Source organism: Centrocercus urophasianus, unplaced genomic scaffold (assembly GCF_019232065.1).
Source record: "Centrocercus urophasianus isolate 14NV4802_14NV808 unplaced genomic scaffold, USGS_Curo_1.0 seq_1499, whole genome shotgun sequence".
Lineage (NCBI taxonomy): Eukaryota > Metazoa > Chordata > Aves > Galliformes > Phasianidae > Centrocercus > Centrocercus urophasianus.
This window is the reverse complement of record NW_024884696.1, coordinates 323-22,529: the sequence shown is the minus strand read 5'-3', so window position 1 is coordinate 22,529 and position 22,207 is coordinate 323. Positions and strand designations below refer to the sequence as shown.

The 22,207-nt window shown below is 46.2% G+C and overlaps 1 protein-coding gene across 6 annotated transcripts in view; it reads right to left on the bottom strand.

Annotated features, from left to right (window-relative positions):
• The window catches only part of NRF1 (nuclear respiratory factor 1), a 45,969-nt gene extending 23,999 nt beyond the window's left edge, over window positions 1-21,970 (bottom strand). Inside the window, exons 1-8 of one of the 6 annotated variants that reach the window (XM_042815354.1) lie at window positions 10,972-21,967; window positions 10,499-10,730; window positions 8,845-8,928; window positions 8,198-8,312; window positions 6,275-6,401; window positions 5,582-5,722; window positions 1,439-1,597; window positions 554-751 (exon numbers count right to left, since the gene is read on the bottom strand). In XM_042815354.1, the coding sequence (XP_042671288.1) occupies window positions 554-751; window positions 1,439-1,597; window positions 5,582-5,722; window positions 6,275-6,401; window positions 8,198-8,312; window positions 8,845-8,928; window positions 10,499-10,721 (1,047 nt within the window). In that variant the 5' untranslated portion in view covers window positions 10,722-10,730; window positions 10,972-21,967. Of the gene's footprint in view, window positions 1-553; window positions 752-1,438; window positions 1,598-5,581; window positions 5,723-6,274; window positions 6,402-8,197; window positions 8,313-8,844; window positions 8,929-9,665; window positions 9,824-10,498; window positions 10,731-10,971 lie in introns of those variants that run through there. The other 5 variants (XM_042815355.1, XM_042815358.1, XM_042815356.1 and 2 more) reach the window with 5 other exon arrangements.
• Between the last annotated feature and the right edge of the window lie 237 nt (window positions 21,971-22,207).

Genomic DNA, 22,207 nt, shown 5'->3' with positions numbered 1-22,207 from the left:
ATCCCAAGGTCACCACAGTTGTTGTGTGGCCACCTAATTAATTGTGCATCTGTTTATGAGTGAAAGCCAAGTCTGAATCCCCGGACTTCTCAGCTATACAGCTGCAAATGCAACTATGCTGCTACAACAGGAAAGCAAGGGATGGGGGTGGAAAAGAGAGAGGACAGAGCTGCTTCTTTGAACTTAAGCAGTGTGCCCTGGTGGCCAAGAAGGCTAACGGTGGCCAAGAGGTTTACCATGATGAGAGAGCAGTATGCCCTTGTGACCAAGAAGGCCAGTGGTGTCCTGTCTGGCCAATGGTTTACCTGCTGGCCAAGAAAGCCAATGTTGTTTTGGTTGGCCAACAGTTGACAAGTGGTTGATCAACAGTCAACCATGAGCCAGCAGTGTGCCCCAGTGGCCAAGAAGGCCAATGGTTTCCTGGGGTTCATTGCACAGAGCGTGGCCAGCAGGACAGGGAGGTTCTCCTCCCCTCTGCTCCCCAGTTCCAGGCAGACAGGGAGCTGCTAGAGGGAGCCCAATGGAGGACTGAAGAGATGAGGATTTCACTCACCTGGATGAGGGACACAGTGCCATCAGGGTTACTGAAGGTTTGTACCACTGTCTGTGAGGGCACCAGGTGTGCTATACTGTGTGTGGTTGTGGTCTGTTGCTGTGTCTGCTGATCCTCAAATGCGTAGAGCAGGTCCTCACGCCCGTGCTGCTTGTAGCAGTTCTTCACGATAGTCCTCAGTGCTTGGGTCCATGACACCTGCCAGGATCACAAGGAGTAAAGAATCAATGTGAAAATCTTTTCTGACCCACTGCAGTGCTATTACTGCTTTTGTGTGTTTTCCTTTTTTTGGGGGGGAGGGTCTTGATGGATGTTTTTCAATAAATTCTCAAAGAAACAGAAGGTTCCTGGTACTTAAATCACTCTCCCTTCATCCCCAAGATTCAGAAATCACCCTGTGCTACTACATTTCTGTATACAGACACATAACAAGCTCCTTTGGCCACGGGAAAGGGCAAATTTCTCAATTACATCTGTTTCTCTAACTTTCAAGGAATCTTCAATTAAGGGATTGACCAAGTAGAAAACCACACACAGCTGCCATTTCCAGACATTCATCCCCACCCAACCAGCTCACATCAGCCTACAGACGTGCACACCATAGCAGATTACACTGACAGGAACAGGTTGGTAGAAACATCACCTGCAACACAGGATCTGTTGCTGTGATACCCTCAAAGACCTTTTCACCTGCTATCTCTTTTTTCCTGGCTCCATATCTTTGAGCACTTCCCTTGATGTAGAGGCCCCTCCTGCTCAAGACGGGGACAGAGAGCCTTCAAGGGCTTCATGATGCCATGACACAGACACTACAGCAAACAAAGTGCACGTTTGGAGAGCAGAGTGGTCCTGGCCCAGCATGAAGGCAGACACACAGCCACGCACCCGCTGCTTCTGCTCATCCGTGCGCACATCGCTTCGGACGTTGGCCCAGGGAATGTCCTCAGGCCACCAAATGGGTTTGCAGCTCTCCTTGCCCCAGCCTGGCTTCCCACGACCCGTGGAATACTTCAGCATCTCTGGGATGAACGCTCGCAGCTGTGCCTGAAACAAAATACATCAGAGGGTTTTTAGGCACTCCCATCATCAAAGTCACAAAGTCACGGCATTTCGTTTCCATCCTGATGGAACTATGGACCAGAGAAGAACTGAATGCCCAAGGAAAATGTACAAAACTTCACCATCTTCTCCCAAATCTCAGCAGAGAAAAGCTTAGAAACGAAATATGGAAGAACAAAACCAAAATTAAGCCAATTAGATCAATAAGGCAAGACACACACTGTGTTAACACACCGCATCGACACACTTTAAGGTTCAAGAACCATCACGAAGAGATCTGAATGGGGGGAAAAGTCAGAATAATGCTGGAATAATCAACAACAATAAAACATTCCTGATGTGACAGCGTCCCTGGGAGTCCTTTTGTCATTTCTGGAGGGCTTCTCACATGTTCTGCCATAGCAGGGAGGTTTCTCCAAACCATCCTAACCACAGCCTGGTTCCAGTCTGGGTACTGTTGGCTTGAAATTGTAAACCAGCTCATTCAGATGCTGCCTCCTGCACGACAGCAGGGATCTGTGGGAGCCAGAAGATGGACTCGATGAACCCTATGGGCCCCCTTCCATTGGGATATTCTATGGTTCTGTGAGTTCTGCAGGAACACAGAGCAGGAAGAGTTCTGCCACAAGAATTAACATGGGCTCTGAGCTTACTTAACAAGACAAATTTGAGTGTACTTGGATGAAAAAGAAAGAAAAAAACCAACTTCTCCGAGCACAACTTCTCACTGTATTGCCTACCTGCTAAGGGCAGTGGGTTGCCTGGTGCAAAAATAGTTAAAAGCTCCTTCCCACAACTGCTATCTGCAAGCCATGCTCCTTGTTAACAGATGGATTAATTACTCATCCTGGGGAGTTCAGCAGCTCGAGGCACTTGTTAGGAGGACTTGCCTTTAATCCACCAGGGAGACAATCAGCTGCTCCAGCACGAGGATGGCTCTAATTAGTGCCATAACGAGACCTCATCCCAGCACTTCTGAGACAAAGACTCCACATCTCCAGGGGTGCAGCCAGCAGGATCTGTGGGAGCCACGTTCTGCTGCCTCCACCCGTGAAACATCCACCAAACAAGCAAAGCTCTCCCCAAAAAGACCACAGCTCACCCTGGTGTCAGCTCTGGGAAAGGCTTTTATAAACCTCCAGCTTCAAAAATTTGAGAGAAATTGACAGAAATGTCTCCTTAACACCCTTTGATCTTCTCAGTTTTAATATTGAATTTGATCAGAGAATCATAGGGACCACTGGAGATGTAGTCCAAGTATCAGTGGAAGCAAACTAACCTCAATTCTATCATCTGAAACGGTACACAGCACAGACAAGTGCTGGGAACAAGGGGTGCTGTGTGAGGAGCTGTGTCCAGGGCTTAAGGATAATGCCTTGATTAGGCTTCCAAAGGGCAAAAATACTGTGGCTGGGAGTCTTCTCTTGGCCCCACGTATCTCCAAAGAGCAGCACATGGGGCTCCTGAGAGTGGAAGAGGGCAAAGAAAGAACTGCAGCTGCTTTTCAACAGCCAACTTTAGACTATTTTACTTCTAACATACAGATTGAAAAGCAAGGCATACATCAAGGTTGTAATAAGGAGCTCCAAGCAGGGAGCTGTGGGACTACAGATCATCCCAGCTGCAGGAGCTCCACTCAAGACAGCAGAATCAGGCATTTCCTCATTGCACATGTACAGCTCTGGCAGAGCATCAGCTCAGCAGAGTCCACAAGCAAGGAGACATTTCTATGCAACAGATCCAGGGTCAGAGTTCCAAAGCCATTCCTATCTCCTGCACAGCTGAAGTGAGTGATGCTCTTTGCTCAGAGCAGCCCTGCTCAGCCTTTATTTCCCTCTAGACCAACAAGGAAGCAGGGCAATTAAAAGGAGAGAGATTTTCACCCTCCCCTTTGAGGAGCTGTTGCCTTTACCACCTGTGTGCAGGTACCTGCAGCTCCCATAGTCACATCTCTTCGTGGTGCTGCTCTATCTGTACTTACAAATATTTAGGGTTTCCACAAGGCTTTGTGTTTCCATAGGGTTTTGTGCTGCTTGGTTGAAAAGCTCTCTAACTGCTAACAGTGAATGGAATTGTATCAGCAGCTCTGGGAATCAGAATTCCTACAAAAAGCAACAGCATCTCCAGCCATGCAACACGTTGCAGTGATTTAGCAGTTCAGTGTTATCACCCACTCTCCCAAAGTAATGTATTTTGTGCTGCTGTGGCACAAAAATGACAGCAGCCTCATCGTATTCAGCATATCTGCTTTGTGCTTCTATTTAAGAGTCTGGCAAAAACTATATTCCTTGGATGAAGTTACCTCATAAACATCACATGCACCATATTTACTCCCTGAAAATTCTGCAAGGAGGAACACCTCCTGGGTTGTGAGAATCCACTAAAGGAGGCTGCAGTGCAGTCAGTTCTGTCCTCAGATGGCCTCCAGGCATGCAGAGCTCTAAAATGTTAAGAGAACACCTACAGTATGTCATCCCTATGTGATATACAGGGAAACTAAGGCTGAGTGTTGTCTCCAGAATCCCAGGAGAAGGGTTGGACTTCAGTACCAGCTCATAATATGCACATAAAGCACTGCAATGATGGATGTGAAGAGCACAAACTGTCCACAGCTTGGGAAAAACCTTCACAAAGCTATTCTGGGTGATCATGTTGTACTGAAAAAAGGAGAGTTACTCCTAACACAAGACTTGCTTTACCACAGCTCAAGTCCTCTCATGCAGCATTAAGCAGCCCCATGTTCCTGTGCTGTTGCATCAGCAATTGGCAGGTTTTTTCCCTGCAAAGCATGAATGGGGAAGAAAGGAAGTGAAAGCATCTATCATTTAAGTGAGCCAAGAGAAGGATGGGAACACACAGTGTCGGGTGGGGGAAGCAAGCAAACCCCAGGGGCACCTTGGCTTGGCTAAATCTTTGTGCAGTGTTTCCTGAAGACCAAGGACACGTCATGCTTGAAAGGAAAAACCTAATTTTTAACCTAACATGAGAAGTATTAGTATTTTTTTCATAGATCTTTGGAGGAAAGGTTGCTTCACTTGAAGAGAAGCAGAGAAAAACTTAAGCAACTCTTGATGTTAAAATTTTTAATTTCCAACTTTATCATAAAAATAAAATCAACAAAAGGCTGGACCTAGACAGAAGGGCAGTCCCCACTTCTCCAGGGCAGTCCCCATCAGTATCTCACCCAAGGTTTGATGTGACTTTAAATAACTGGCAAGCCCCCCTCTGTTCAGGCAGAAAAATGAGGGGATGATCTAGAACACACAAGAAACAGCCAAGAAAGATGATCCAAAATGGTACAGCAGAAGCCACCTCCCTGACCTCAAGGCTCAAAAATCACTGCAATCTGCAAGACAAAATGCATCCCCTGTTCATGGTGTATGGGAGGTCAGGAAAAAAAGCACAAAGAAGGGAGTCTACTCCTTGAAAGGGTGGATAGATGACGGCAGGACAAGGGGAAATGGTTTGAAGTTGAAGGAAGAAAGATTTAGCTTGAATGTTAGGGGGAAGTTCTTTACAATGAGAGAGGTGAGGTGCTGGAACAGCTGCCCAGAGAGGCTGTGATGCCCCGTCCATCCCTGGAGGTGTTCAAGGCCAGGTTGGATGGGGCCCTGGCAGCCTGGGCTGGTATAAAATGTGGAGGTTGGTGGCCCTGCTTGTGGCAGGGGAGTTGGAGCTTCGTGATCCTTGAGGTGCTTTCCAACCCAAGCAATTCTTCTGTGAAGAGGAGTGCTCCCTACAGCCCCCAGCTCTGAGAAACACCTCTGCTGCTGTATGCAGAAAATAAGCAGCAATAACAAAGCTTCACATCTAACTAGAGCCATCACTTCCCATGGGAAAGAAAGAAGAAATCAAGTACATCCCCTGGAGAGATGCAGACACAAACTCCGGTACAGAATAACAGGATGTGACCATAGGATGCCACATCTCTCTCTGGTTCTGCTAAATTTCTGCCATGCCTGTGCTTACCTGGGTCATCTTGTCCACTGAGACTGGAATGCCATCAATGGTGAGGGGTGGTAACTCTGAGTTAACCTCCTGAGGTGCAGGAGCATGCTCTGCCAGTGCTGACTCCAGGTCTTCCAGAATCATGCTCTTGTATTTGCGTACCTGTAGGGAATTGTTAAGCTCAGGTAAACAAGGTGAGGAGCAACAGGAGAGGAGAGGTGAGCAGCAGGGCCAGCCGCCTTCCCCAGGGCAGCGGGGAGATGAAAGAGCAAACAATGCTGTGCAAAAACACCTGCCGGCCCCAAAGGCTTGGCTGCACTGAAAGGGTGATGATGAAATGTTGGGTAACATCATCACATGGAAGGATTTGTGGGATCAAAGTTAAGTTCAGAAGTCAGACTTATCATAGTCAGGATCTGTTCCATTTGCTGGCTGGTCTGTGGTAAGGTGCATGCTGTGCTCACAGACATCCATCGTTACCTGCACTTTTAATTGAGGCTATTAGCCCTGGGGAGTTGTGCTGAACAAGCAAAAACTATGCAGAGAAGGCAGGAACTCAGTGCTAAACTCACATTCATACACTGAACCCCTATTTCCAGGACCTTAAACATGACCTTCAGATCACGGCCAGGCTTGCAAGTCTGCTCTGAGCCAGAATTAAACCTGCAAACAGGGTGAGCAATTTATTGTATGGCTTTTTCTAGAGACACCTACCACGTTCTCCAAAGGTGCAGCTCCAAAAACTTTGAAGACAGGGTTGGGTTTGGAGGGTGAGATGCACAGGACGATGGCTTGCTGCCCCACTCTGGTGGTGTACTCATCCAGCGTGGCACGGAGCTTCCTGAAACACAACCAACAAACAGGTGTCAGCTGAGAGCCCTGCAGAAACACAACCCTTCCCATTGTCAGCTTCCTTTTTGGATGCATCCCATTCACAAACCAGGTGAGCAGCAGAGCCCCAGCTGTCAGATTGGCCACACAGTGCTTCCCTGCTGTGCTCCCCGCAGTCACAGAGCAGCTCAAATATCAGCTATTCTCCTGTTCTCCATTTTTTTTCCCCATTGATGCACAATGGAAAGAGAAATCAGCAGAGCAGCAAAGCTAATGTGCATCTCCTGCTGTCCTTAATTCTGTCACTGGCCAAGAGGATACAGAACTTGTAGGAGAAGAATTTGACTATTTCAAGAATATTTCAGAAAACACAGCTTATTTTACATTTGGGTTCATAGCATCACATTGCAAATCTCTGCTACCCAAACCAGAGCTGTTGGCTCCACAACGAGGCAAGAGCCAGGAGTGTTGCACCAGCAGAGCACAGGGAGCTCACATGCACCTGCCCCATCAGCAAGTCCCCTTGGAATGAGCTCTCTGTAGGAAGAAAATGTTCCTTCATAGACCTTCCTTCTCTTACTAACTTCCAAGCAATGCAAGAGAATGTGTCAGGAACTTCAGCTCATTAAGCAAAAGAGGAGCAGTACCACTGTGTAACCTGAGCACAGCCATAAGAGGACATTTTAGGATCTGTCCTGGTCATTTCAGAACCTGCTGATGGCAGCACAGTGCCAAAAAGCACCACCACCATGTATATAGATCTCAGAATCAGAAACCAGCTTCCCACTCGATGCACGCTGCTGCTTAGAGCTGTTAAATTGATCAGAGGTACAAAAATGATGCATTCTGTCAGTATTTTACACATCACAAAAGAAGCAGTTGCAGAAGAGGAGAAGTAATTCCTTTACAGAGGAGTTTCTTTAAACTATGTTGTTCATATATCAAAGGAGAAAGAAATCTGCTCTTCGCAAATGCTGTAAACATGTGGCTGAGTCACAGGGAGGAGAGAAAAACAGAATGAGGCTATAAAAGAAAAGGAACCTACTCCCAGGAAGCACTGTTTAACACCAAACCTGCTTCATTTCTTTCCACTTTTGTCACGTGCAAAGGGTGTTACAGGACTTAGCAGGTGAATAAACACAGTGTAAGGAAACCAGTTTAGTTTCTCACCAGCTCTCCATGAGTTTGAAGCAGAGGGAAGAAAAGGTGACACTGAATTCACTGCCTCTGTGCACGAACTGTGTGCAGGATGAAGTCAGCAAGCAGAACAGGGTGACAAACCTCAGCTTCTTTCATATAATCTAACTGAGGTCAGAACAGTTTAAAAAGCAAAAATTGGTGTGCTCCAAAATGTTCTAAAAGGCAGCAGTCAACGTTTAGAAAGGGTTCCTAAAGTCGGCATTGCAGTGATCACCAGAGGTTTGCACAACACCCTGCAGGACCAGAGCTCCTTGGTGGCCATCACGTGGGCAGAGATGCTCAGAGGCACTCTGAAAAATTATATCATAATGCAAAAAAACAGGGGCATTCTTCACTTGGTAGATACATCCTCAGAGCTAGGACGTGGCTGTAGCTCTCAGGACAAGCTGTAAAGTCACTGGAAAGGCCTTGGAAGGCAGCGTTACCGTGATGAATTGAACCAAAGCAACACTTTGACCCATTCCTGAAAATTAAAATACTGCTTGTGGGCTACCAGAAATGATGCCTCGCAACTCCTCGAGTTGGGCAGGCTCTGAACAGCTCACAAATAGCACTGAGAGGGATGGAGGAGGTAGGCCAAGGTGTCAAGAGTGCAGGAGTTCTTACCGTAGCAAACGCGTCTGCTGCCTCTTACGGATGGATGGGTTGGATTCAAAAACGTGTGGTCGCTTCCGTTTCTTACCCGTTGCCACAGCAGCAGCTGCTGCCATCCCCACTGGACCTGGAAACGAAACCACAGTGAAGTGAACCAGCTCAGTTCCAGATATGGAATGAATGGCTTGGGTTGGAATGGGTGGTAAAGATCTCAGAATGATGGAACGGTTGGGCTGGAAGGGATCTTAATGATCATAAAATCATGGAATGGCTGGGTTGGAAAGGACCATACAGATCGTAGAATCACAGAATGACTTGGGTGGGGAGGGACCTTAAAGGTCATAGAATTAGAGAATGGTTGTGTTGGAAGGGACCTCAAAGCCCCCCCCCTAGCCCCAACACCTGCTAGGGTCTTAGTTGCCCACCACCACATCAGACTGCCCAGAGTCCCATTGTTTCTCCATGTGTCAGAGGTGAAAGGCCACACCAGGTGACCCCAAAGCTTTGTGTTTAACAAAGGTGCAGATACAGGAGCAGGAAACCCTAATTTATTTTAAATATTGAGAGCCAATTTAGGCAGAAAAGCTGCACTGTGCCCAAGTTTTGGGTATGGGGAAGCACGGGAGGCATGGGAAGTGCAGCCAGGGACTGGGGGATACCTGGGGTTCCCTTAGAGTGAGATTCTCCTGCAACTGCCCACCAGGGTGCTGGTAAAGAAAAGGAAAATCCTGCAGGAGTTGAGGCTGCAAAAATAACAAGCAAAGCAGTGGAATGTTCAGTGCAGTGGTGGAATGCTCAGTGGGATGGTGTTCAGGACCATGAAGCTCTGAGAGTCAATGTACAGGCACACAAGAGCTCCAAGAGTGATCAAGCATGGTGAAAGACTACTTTTGAACACTGCCACTCAAGTAGATTTCGCATCTGTGTTTCAGCCTGTTCTCTAGGAGAATAAAGCTGAGAAGAAGCCAGGACCCAGCCCAGCCCTGCTCTTGACCGCAGGAGATGGTAGGCTCATAGCCCATGACTCAAATACACATTTGGGGAACCACCAGATACAGGGATATTTTTTGTGTAAACTCTCAGTTTATATCACCTGGGATGGCAGATCATCATGATTAACTCATTTAAATGGTTTAGGACACAGAATATACAGCAAGCTATCACACATGGCCAGCAGGTCCTCACACCACTTGGATTCAAACAAGTAGGTATGTGACCACTGCAGCCTTCCAACCTCAACCTGAACCACATCTTTACCTGTTTCTCCCCATTTGTTCACTATCATTTTTCCTTCTATATAAGCTTGAAGCCATTGGCAGTAACCTCTACACAACTATCTCTTCTCCATTAATACTTATTCCAACAGCTAACGTTGGGCACACAATCCTCCTCCTCCTTTCATACCGTACATATCCAGAAATGTTTATCCAGGAGCAGTTGCCTTTTCACCACTCTCTATAGAAACTCCTAAAGATTTTACCTTTTTGTTAAGGCAACCTGTTGGCATGTCCTCACTTCCAACTGCAAGCTGTCTGTAGCAAGGGTAGACTGCTCAGCATGTTTAGCAGGGATGCTCACCGCATCTATAAGCGCCGATATTGAGCTGCTTTGCACAACTTCTGACAAGCAGGTCAGGAGCTTTATTCCACAAATAAGGAGCCAGATCAGTTTGTGAGTGCTTATTTATCGATTATCATTGCTTTCTTCTACTAGAGAGGTAGACCCACTTCAAGGCAAATTTTAAGGACATGTGGCAGGGGTTTTCTGGAAGGGGTCTGTGATCCTGAAACAGTTCTTCATTCCATAGATAGAATGGCTTGGGCTGGAATGAGCCTTAAAGATCATAAAATCCCAGAATGGGTTGGGTTGGAAGGGACATTAAAGATTATGGAATGGGTTGTTGGTTTGGAAGGGACATTAAAGATTATGGAATGGGTTGTTGGTTTGGAAGGGACATTAAAGATTATGGAATGGGTTGTTGGGTTGGAAGGGACATTAAAGATTATGGAATGGGTTGTTGGGTTGGAAGGATCCTTGAGGATCACAGAATCATGATATGGTTGGGTTGGAAGGGTCCTTATACATCACGGAGTTATGGTATGGCTAGGTTGGAAGGGTCCTTAAGGGTCACAGAACCATGATATGTTTGGGTTGGAAGGGATCTTAAAGCTCTACTTAAAACCAAAGCAAGAAGAAAGCATTCACAGCATCCCAAGGGAGCGAAAGGACCACTTGGACACCCCCAGGCCCAGATGGTGACGTCAGTATGAACGGTTGGTCATGAGAAGGATGCTGAGCACCCTGCTGCTTTACCTGCTGCAGCCAGGTGGGCCGTCACCTCGTCGGCAGCTGTGGAGTTGAGGATGTCAGAGTCATCATAGGACGTGTCCTCAGGTGAAGAAGGCGAGTCCTCGTCGGCGCTCAGCATGCTGTGCTCTGTGTAGGTGGCCACGTGGACCTGCTGCACCTGCTGGGCCACTGCGTGGGCCTCGATGGTGGCCATGTGTTCTGTTTGAGCGACGCCGTGTTCTTCCATCAATAGGTACTGGAAGGGAGAGAAAAATCAGAGTGGGTGTTAGGGATACGTGTGCCATAAATAAGGAGAACAGCAGGTGAAGCCAGCTGGGTGAGCAGGAAGGAACAGAGGTTACCTCCTCTAGTGGACTTCCACAGGAGGGACATTACTAATGCAGGAGGCAGAAGAGGTTCTGAAAAATCCTATTTCCCAACTACACAGCACAGCACCAGAAGCAGGCACCACTGTTGGAGGAAAGGTCTTCACTCACCTGGCATTCCCAAGCTGGAGCTTATTTCTGCCACTTTGACACCAAGGGAAGATGCTCAAGAGCAATACATAATCCAACCTCAACATCCCAGGACGTGCATTACAATGACAGTACAGAGGTTTACTGGTAGCAAGTTGTGTTCTGGAGATGACTTTTGCTGCATTATTTGCCCAGAGTCCGGAAGTGGGCAAAATCATTACAACCTAAGCATAAGCATTATGTAAAGCATATTTATTTAATGTAGCCAAGTGCTAAACCACTGAGCAGAGCAGCAGCTCACACAGTCAGCAGGGCACCAGAGCATGCAGCATGAACATAAATATGAGCAGAAGATGCTCAGGTATTGTCAGTGGGTATCTGTCGTACATTGGTGGGAAAGCACCAGCACATCACAAACTGTTACATCACATACCAGAGGACCTTGTGGCCATAATAACGGGGTCAAATTCCATGGCATTCAAAGCTCTTTACCACACCCTCTCCATAGAAATCTGTTCAGCTTTTCAGGAGGAGAGAGCCAGGAGCACAGACCTGGCACGGTGCACTGCACCATCAACTCAACCACAGCGTGCCAACACGCAGCTCTGCTCTTCCAAAGCTTCCCATAACTTTTATCATATATATCCTGCCAGAAATACACAACGCTCAGCAAATGATCAGCATGACAGCCACTGTGACAAAACAGTCATCAGGCTGACGGTGAGTCCAAAAATGACATCATCAGGACCAACCATGCAGGAAAAATGGGACAGTGAGATCCATGCCAGGAGAAAGAGCTCCTGGCCAAAGTTATCTTGGCCAAACCAACCAAGGACAACTACTTGAGAGATTGCAAGAGGAATGACTACAAACGTAGGATGCTCCGTGGAAAGAAAGGAGGAGAAGGGAGAGCACCTCAAACTGAGGACAGGAGGTGTGGTGGAAGGCAGGAGGAGATGACCTGAGTTTCGTCCTGATTTTGGGAGAGGAAGAAGGGCAAGGCACATCCAAGGCCACAGGAAGAAGTACCAACAACATTGTGTACTGAACACTAAGGGCATTTATAAAGTAGCTCTCTCAAAGGCAGCTTCAACTTGAAGACACCACAACCAGCAAATCAATTCTTTTAGCGAGTTCCATCCTCCAAACACTCAGAATTATTTTTCCCCTTTCAAAATCATTTTTCACATTTGACTCGAGCACAGCTATTTTTTATTTATTTTTTTTTTTAATGGGAAAAACAAAAGCTGCATCTCAAATGCAGGGAGAATATTCCCTGGACAGCACTAAGGGAAAGCTTCCTGCTCAAATGCCAGAGGCACAAACGGTGTTGAATGGAGACGAGAAGTTCATAGAGGAAAATACTGACAGGAGACTTAGGATGAGCCAAGCAAAAACCCATGATCATGCAAATAAGTTTCCAAATACCACCATTATTACCAAAATGGCTGCAGGCAGTCACATCCCCTTGCTCAATGGACAGCTTTCAGCCAGCAGGTCCAGGGCTTTAGGATGGGTTTGCTCCATGTATGGGATTACACAGCAATGGTTCTTTTTGCAGCAGCCTTTGTCCTCCTAAGCTAACTCCAATCTAGGCATTTGGGAATGGTTTCTCAATTCCCAATACAAAGAAATCCAGCTAGACCTTTCCAAAACTGGTACTGAACTTCCCAAAACGCCAAATACGCCAAGCCCAATCTGGTTTCTCTCCTATGCTTTTAATAATGAGAATCACAAAACGAATGGCTTCACTAAGAGCTACCAACTTCATGGTGGAGCTGACTCTTATTTTGGCCATCTCCTATCCAGAAAAGTGAGTTTCTTGCCTGGGAAACACTAAGAGAAGCCCTAAGCGTTCTTAAACTGTACGGATGGAAATTAAACTCAACTTGGGCTCCCAACAGATGAGTTTAGGCTGTTTCCTAGCTAGGCATGCACTAGGGGAGCTCCAAACTGCTGAAATGCAGTTGTGAGACCATTACAACCCTATGGAGGTTAAAGCTCCAACCACCTTCCCACTCACAATCCAGCTCACAATGGAACCAGGTGTTATTCAGCCCTCCTTACAAGTCACTGCGATGTTAGAACCACCCAAAGGAGACCAATTCAAATACCTCCAGTAAGGAAGGGTCTGAGATGCCAAGATGCATTGAAGCAACATGAAATACTTCGGTTGGAAACAGAGCCAGTATAATCTTCTTCTAATGAACTTATTTTGTTATCAGTACAGAAAAATAGGGGGAACAAGGAGATTTCAGGCAAAACGTTAACGGAGCAGCACAGCAAGCCCTGCTTTTCCCAAACCACTAGGCTTTCTTTGTCTGAAGTGGCTCACTGCTGCTTTCCCCACGGTGCCATACAAAATAAAGTGCTTTCCACTGAAATAAAGAAGTGTTTATCCTCATAAAAAAAATACTACCAGAATATATGTGACAAAGTGTAGCCACCACTCAGCTCCCCAGGAAACCAGACTGCAAAATGAGCGATGCTTCTGACACTGCTTTCTTTAGGAGGAAAAATGCTTGAACCAGGGCGATACCACTCAAACAGAAACTATGGGCCATGCATTCCTAAGTGGGCAAACAAGCAGCTGGGTGACCAACATCAACACAAGGGTGCCCAAAAAGAGCAGACAGGCACGTGTGGGCATTGCTCTCATTTTTACAGGCACACATTGCGCTTCCACCACCAAGCAGAACCTGGATCTGCCCTTTCTGCACCCTCATCTTCATCATTCCAGGCTTATAAAAGTAAAGAGAAGCTGGGAAAAGGGCAAGAAACTACTACACATCTACCACAAACCAGGACTTACTCTCCAGTGGATGGGGAGTCTGCCCAGTTGTGCATAACCCAACACTACAAGCTTCAGTAACTCATTTCCACATTGTAACTTGGATTAATTCCAGTTTGACCCACTAGCTGACTTCACTCAACACCAATTTTCTTCTTTTCCAACTTCTGCACTCGTTCCATGTCTGCACATTTGACTTCTGGAAAATTCCCAAACGTCTCCAGCACCTGGAGGGCAAAAGCCTTATAGCTGTGCGTTGAAAGTTTGGGTAATTATTTGTATTATCCATTTTCTCACATTATTCCTGCAGGATTCCTGGTAGAAATCAGGCTGTGGAGCACAGAGGAAGAACCATCCGAAGAGCCACCAAAGAGCCACCCAAAGCAGCTCGGCCATGGATCTGATGGACTGGAAAAGGGATTATTGCACAGAGCATGAAAGGAAAAAAAAATGTTCTCGATTCATTTCAGAAATGAACATTCCTCATTCCAGAAAACGAGCATTTATTCCTCTTGTGCTTTATCAACCTGAACAACTTCAGGTGCAAGGAAACCCTGATGCCATGACAATGCTTGTGGAGACATTTCTTGGTGGCTGTGGCTCAGTCCTGAAGCCTTGGATGAGAGCCAAAAGTATTTTAAAAATCATTTAAAATGCTTGAAGACAGAGAAATGAGGATAAAGTCACCTCAGCACGCAGTGCAGTTGCCTTGTGGTCGTGACGGAGGCTCCTTTAATGCGCTGCTGACACCAGAGCTGGAAGGAGAAAAGCAACCCAAAATAGCAAAACCTGAGCACTGAAACAGCAGAAAACAACAGAAAAGGAGTGCAAAAACTGTAAATTCTATGCTAAACTCAAAGACACGTGGTTGAAAATGGAGCTCGTCTCTACTCAGCGTCATCTGTGGTGTGAGTAGAAGTAGCCACACTGACACAAAGCCCCACTGGAGGAACTCGTCTACCACCAACTCATGACAGTTGGTGCTTCATGAGTGCTTCAAACTGAGACAACGATGAGATGTCCACACAGGAAAAAAAAACAGAAGGAAAAACATCTTGGGATGTTTCAATAATTTCTATATGGATGCAAAGCATGGACCACGTGAACGAAGACTGAAGGAGAAGGGCTGAGACATACTCTGTATGGACTAGAACTACAAATTCTATATTTTCAGGTTTTTCTTCTGCTTGGACATTTTGGGTGGAGGTTTCTCCTTTCAAAACTCACTTCTTCATAAGAAATTTCTGTCTTTTCTTCAAGTGAACGCTCTTTGCTATCACCAAAATGTCTCCTAGGTGAAGGTTTTGGAGAAGATTGAGGCCCCAGTTGGGCACTGACACCGCAGCAGCTCCGCTTTCTGTATGCAATAAGCAAGGATTGAGAAATGATAAAAGGCAGAAAACTGAGGTGCAGCAGCCCATAAAGGTATTGAGGCACAGTGCTGGGAGCACTGCTTCTTCCATAAAACATAACTCAGACTGCTGGGTGGTGATGGACCCACCTGAAGTTAATTTAGAGGTCTTAGAGAGAGGGCCCATTTGGCATAGCTGCAAATAATCCCTCCGGCTCATTTCCTTATTAGTTCCAAAGGAATGGAAACGCTCCTGGTTTCCCCTTTTCCATTTTCTGCTTGATCCCTGTGCTGCAGACCCAACGTCGAGCATCCTGCACGGAACAGCACATCGCACAGCACTGTCTGGCACGACGCAGTTTAGTCTGAAAACCATCTTTAAAAAGGGAAAACAGCATTAAAAGTCTCACTATTCCAGCGTCACGCTTTTAACTGCAATAAATGCTGCTCCAAGCTCAGAGAGCTGATTTTTTTCTTTTTTTCTTCCAAAAAGTGTGCAACACCTCCTCTCTTTCTTCCACTGCTTCTGTAAAGATGGTGAGCATCTGGAGTTTAATGTGCCTTTAATGGATTCAAGCCTGCCCTGTAAATAAGTCACTTTCTTTGCATGAAACCACCACCATCACACTGGCACCTTTGTTCTCGGGGGTTGCTGTGATCTGGCTGTGTTAAACCCCATGCAGCAGTGCTGCTGGCTCTTCTTCTTGCAGTGCTGTGCTAGTTTCCAGCCACATGCACCAGCACCCCTGCTAGGAAATGGGCTTCCCCATCAGCACATAGTCCACTGGTCCTCTACCTTTCTCCTTCCCCGTCTTGCACAAGGATTGCTTGCAGGAGCTGTGATGAAGTGGTACTGCTGCTCAGCACTGCTCAGGTGCTTGCTTGCAACTCTTCTACAGGATGAGATCAGAAAGCACTTGTCCTGTGTAAGTCCTATGCACTTACCACAGCAGGTTGTTTGATTTTAAAACCTATTTTCCACTGGTGCTGTAGGTTTCAGTGAATTCCCAGCTCCCTGCAAAGACGGCCTGGAATAATTCCTAAGTGAAAAGTGGTCCAAGGAGAAATTAATCACTCACCACCTACTGATAAAATAAATTTCCTACTCCTACTTGAGGGGAATTCTGCATCTGAAATGGTCTCCCACTGTGTTTTGCTGTTCTGGCACAAAGCTCTCTATGCATTTTTCAAAGCAGAGGTGCTTCCTCATCCCGTGAGAATCTCATCAGCAGGTTTCAATGGTGGGAGAATGAACCTCACGCACCGAGATTTCCACAAGGACAATTGCAATCATGCCTTAAACTACTGCTGCTGATCAGCCCTCATAGCAGACCACAGTAGCCACGTTTTGTCCCATTTTGGATGGGTCCCAGCTCCATCTCCTGTCATTGCCACAGCCAAGCAATACCAAGACCTGGCTTTTCTTAGGGGGATGCAAAACAAAGCCTTGGACTCCTGCTGGAAGTCTCTGTGTAGCATCCAACCTGCTGACAGCTCTCCCAGGTTAAATATTATTCACACATTCAGCTTTAGATAGGGTTCGATGCCATGCCTGTGCAACGATGTGTCTCGATGGAATTAGTTATGTGGGTTTGATAAGGAAACGATGCATCCATCAAGCAGCAACATTGATTTGTATCTTTATTATTACCCCAACTTGTTGAAAACACACATTGAAATGCAAAAATCCCATTGTTCTGGCACTGGTGGAGAGAATTGGCTGTGGTCCTGCACTGGCAGAAACACAGTAACTCAAGCCCTAGGAGGGACTGAAATCCACCTCTTGTCATCCCACAGCGTCCTCCTGTGGCTTAATGCAATTATCCTTTTAATTAGGCTGGAAAAATAATCCCTGTGCTAACAGTCGCAGCATAAAAATCCTAAAAAAAAAATATCCTAGAAAACCAAACCCATGTTTTCACTGTGCTTTCCTCATCAGCACCTCACCCAAAAGAGCTGCAGTAAAACACAGAAAGCCTGGAAAAGAAACAAATGGGACTTCACACCTGTTTATTGAGCATGTAAGCGGAGTGTGGACAGCAAAGCATCTGACAAACAGCATCCTCAAAGGTACCATTATGTCCATTTGCACACTTTCATTTCAAGAACCACGGAAATCCCAATTTCTAATTATTTTACTCTGAACCATGTGGCCTTTAAGACATTCTAAGCGAGTTGCTCTTCTCTAGTTGCTACAGCTTTTTAATTAATTTGAAGAATTGCTAACCCCATCAGCAGCAGGACCGGAGGATCTGCTGTTTGCTGACGGCCCTTTACCGACAGGATTACTGCCCAAAAGACAGAGCACAGCCCTGGCAGGCTGAATTAAGGTACGAATGTTCCCATTTTTAATCCTCTTTTATAGTGGGAAAGGATTACTGTTACGCTGGGCTGCTGCAAAGGAAAGTAATGGGAGCGTTGCGAGGAGCACACGAGTGAGAGAGCAGGGGTTGGCACACAGCACTGAGATGCTCACCGGGGTTTGGAGGCAACACGACAGCACATCTGGAGACAACAGAACAGGAGATTTGGAAACAACACCAAGAGATCAACCTGCTGGCCATGGCTGCCTTCCTGAGCACTTGGCCAACAGTGTTGCTTGCCCTCACGTTGCCTTAGCTCATCACCTACCATGTGGTAAGGTCACAGGGCATAGCCCTAATTAAATAACCTGCACTAAATTACGTAGCTCTGATCTAAGATGGCAGGCCTGGCTATGTGGCTGGCTGCTTCTGTTGGTGATGTGTTCTGCAAGGAGCTCATAGAATGGGTTGGGTTGGAAAGGGCCCAAGAAGCCATCATTGGTCTATCCCAAACCCAGGCTTCCTGCCTGAAAACGCACATCAGCCTATCTCCAGCTCAGCTAGATGAGACCACTCTGCGACTACCTAAGTACATGCATGCTGGATTTAAGTGCATTTTAAGAACATTCTTCTCCTCTGTGGGACCAACAAAGAGCTCCTTAACCTGCCCACCTTGCTCCTTGAAGCACATCACTTACTACGCAGCTGTTTTCCATGCAAGCTGAACACTCAACATTTAATCTGTTAAAAGATGAAATAGTTACTACACGTTTCTAACAAACATGCCTACATACAAACGGGGCTGTTCAAGCTCTGAACAAACACAGGGGCTGAGCGAGGTTTTAGGAGCTGCTGCAACACACAACCATTTACTTTGTGCATGGAGAACAGAACACAATATTTTATTTGCAGCTGCATTTTGTGTTTTGGAGGTCTTTAATATTTCCTCACCGCCACCTCCATCCACGTATGCTTCTCATTACCAGAGTTTAAGCATTACAGCCATCACAGGAACACACACCATTTGCTTCTTGGGCAGGAGACCCACCTTAATGCTTTACCTTTCACTCAAAAACATGGTGCAGAAAGAAGCCAGAAAAGGAAAGACAACTTGCAGCCCTAGGCAACTATGAGAAGTGCTTCACGTCAGCCTGGCCTTCCTAGGGAGAAAGGGAGCAGCACTACCCCCAGTCCTCTCTCCTTTATAGGGAAAACTGAAAAGTTCAAGGACCTTTCTGGGGTCCAAAACAGCAGGAGACTCCAACAGCTGAAGCCAAAAATAAGGGGATAAGAATTAACTGACACAACATCAAGGATGTGGCAATGTAAATAAAGCACGGAGGAAGTATTTTTGACCCAGACGTGGGGGAAGTTTCCCAAGCCACCGAGTCATCTCCATTTGATGACTTTAATTAGAGGGTTACGTAATAAACAGTGGGTGGGAACTGGTTTCTTTCTGATTGCATTACTTGTCACAGAATCATGAGTAGATTGGAGGGGGCCTCAAAGATCATCCAGTTCCAACACCCTGCCAACACCTAACCTAAATCCCCCCTCTTTTAGTTTACAGCCATTGCAAACTCCTTTTTGTCAGAACCTCACAGAGGCAGAAAGCCATCTGCAGCAACCAAAATAGTGCAGGTGAGGAAACCCAGCACAACGCCCCGTGCTCCTTGCACAACAACATGCCCTGTCCCTCACACAGCAGGACAAAAAGGTGAAAAACAACAACTGCAAAATAATGCTGGGCTCCTCAATCCTATAGAACCCAGGATCAGATGGAATATACCTGCAAGACCAAGTGCTGCACAAGTCTCTGAACGTTCACACCGCACAAGATGAAAAACAATGGCATTTCATTGATGTCAACATGTCAGCAGGATGGATGTCTGCTGCTCTCCATCAGATACAGCTTCCAGCTCCCCAGTGTCTTATCCATCAATAGCACAGACTCCTTGAAGCTCAACAGGTGACTCATCCACAACCAAAAACCCAACCAGCCTCTGCCAGATGGCTGAGAAGTATTGGGGGAGCCAAGAATAAAAAGGCTGGGCTGGCGGAGGCCAACAGACCAACCTTCAGCAGTGGGAACATGAGCAACCACCAAACTGGATGTGAGATGAGGAGTTTTAAACCACGAGGGGACAGATTACCTTTAAACACAAGTAAGATGTGCCCCAGTGTGGTGCCCATATGCCACCCAGTGGCCCTGGGTGGGCTGCACTCCTCTGGCATGGCAGCTGAAACCCCCAAGAGGGAACTTTTATCCTCAGCTGGCTGTAGCTGCTCCTAATTTTAGACAAGCATCCCTAGCAAGTGGCTATTTACCAAACAGCTAATGAAGTGCCTTAGAGGAGAGCTGGGTGAGTCACAAAGCCTCTGCTCCAAGTGCCACCTCAGCACCATTTGCCATTTTTTTCTACTACAGTTACAACTCACAGAGCAAAGCAGGCGAGATCCCCCCCACGCACCAAAAGTTGTTTTAAAAGACCAAGGAATGTATTACAAAATTATTTTATTAAAGGACTCGATTACTGGATAATCACTGGTACAAAAATAAAGCTAACAACACATTCTTCCTCTGGACTTCCTTCAGGAACAGCAGTAGAAAGTCCAAAGTTGAATTTTACAGCAGTACTTGCACCGAAAACCAACAGGAGCTAAGTTCTATTGACAGCACACAGCATTATGCATGAAGATTTATTAAATTTTCATGGTAGAAGGGATGCAAGGGCATCCTACAGAGGCACCGAACCCAGCTTCCTTCCTAGAAGTTATTTTCCGGGCTGCTTTCCAGATCATAAAAGGCTACAGCAAAATAAACTAAAATAAAATAAAAAAATATGAAAAAGAACCCAAAGCCTCCAGGGAGGCTGAACGGAACCTCCCAGGGCTCCCAACCCTGATCCTGTGGCCATTCATGTTGTATTTTCGTTACAGAGCTCAAAACCTCCATGTCTAAGCCTGCCAGAAGCCAAGCAGGTTGTGATAAATCTAAACAAAGCTGATTCAGGTTTGTGAGCAGCGGAAAAAAAAGCAAATCCCAACACTTTGGGTACCCTGACACCAAAATACCTAAAATTAAAAGCTGGCATCTGTGCAGCTGACCAGTCACAGGGCTTAATAAAGCCAGTAATTAAAGCCTAATTACCACCAAGCATAAAAGCAGTGTCTGGCAGGAGTTACAACGCAGCCTTTGCTCGTCATCCCCTACAAGGTTTATGCCATGCATTAATGCATTATGCCACATGTCATTGGATTTGTGGCAGGGAGAGCCCACTCACCACCAAGTCTGCACCTGACGATGTGAGAGCCCTACAAAAGGTGACACAAAGCTCTATCCCAGTGAACACGTGGAGAAAATGATGTATTAGATGATTTAACTCTACATCGTAACACTCAGCCATGTTGAAAGATACCAAAACCCCAAAGAAAGGCAGCGAGATCCAAATCCATGATGAACGAGGTCAAAACCTCAAAGAAAGTCAACCTGATCCTCATCCATGATGAATGAGGTCGAAACCCCAAAGAAAGTCAACATGATCCTCATCCGTGGTGGACAAAACCAAACCCCAAAACAAAGTCAACGTGATCCTCATACATGACAAATGAGGTCAGAACCCCAAAGTCAACATGATCTTCATCTGTGGTGGACAAGACCAAAATCCCAAAGGAAGTCAATATGGTCCTTATCCACGACAAATGAGATCAAAACCCCAAAGAAAGTCAACGTGATCCTCATCCATGATGGATGAGACCAAAAACCCAAAGGAAGTCAACGTGATCCTCATCCACAGGGGAAAGGACCAAATACCCAAAGAAAGTCGATGCGACCCTCATCCATGACGAATGAAGTCAAAACCCCAAAGAAAGTCAGTGTGATCCTTTGCCATGATGGACAAAAACAAATCCCAAAGAAAGTCAATACGACCCTTAACTATCCTGGACAAGACCAAAATCCTAAAGTTAATGTGATCCCCAGCCACGATGGAGAAGACAAAAACTCCAACGAAAATCAATGTGATTCTCAACCCTCCAAAGCAGCCGCCACAGTCAGGCACTTCCCCTTTCCCACAAATGTTCTACCAGACATTAAAAAAATAGAAAACGGAACGACTTCTCATCCGTTTCCCCGCTGTTAGGACATGAAAAGAGCAACCCCACCACTCTAAGGATGAGCAACGTGCTACAGATGGCACAACGGCCAAGGCGACACCGAAGCACAAATGCATAGTGAAAAATGACACAAATCATCCAGCCAGCAGTGAGGCCAGCACCCCAAAGACAGAAGCACACCATGCCAAAAGGTCTCAAATTCTGGAAATAGCGAAGGGCGCTCTAGATGGGGGGAGCAGAGATCCAAATCTTGAAGGTATGCACAGAAAATGTTTCTGCACGTCATCAAAATTAGCAGCAGATGCAAAAGAGCTCTTCCTGTGCATGCTTAGGGTGGGGATTTTGTGCTCTGTGATGGTTATTTATGGTTCCCAATCCTAAACAGCTCAGGAAGCAGTGGGAGCCCCATGGCCACACCGTGGCCTAATAAGAAGGGGGAGGAGGAATAAAGGGAAGAAGTTCAGAAGAAAAAAAAACGGGGGGGGGGGGAAAAAAACTAAAAAAGGGGAGAACAGGGGAAAAATAAAAAAGAGGAGAGGGGAGCAAAATGGGGGGAAAATACAAAAAGTGAAAAAAGAAAAAAATTAAATGGGGGAAAAAGTTTAAAACAAAATAAATAAACTAAAAAAACTTAACAGGAAGGAAAAGGGGGGAAACTTAAAGGAGGAAACATTAGAAAAAAAAAAAGAGTGGAAA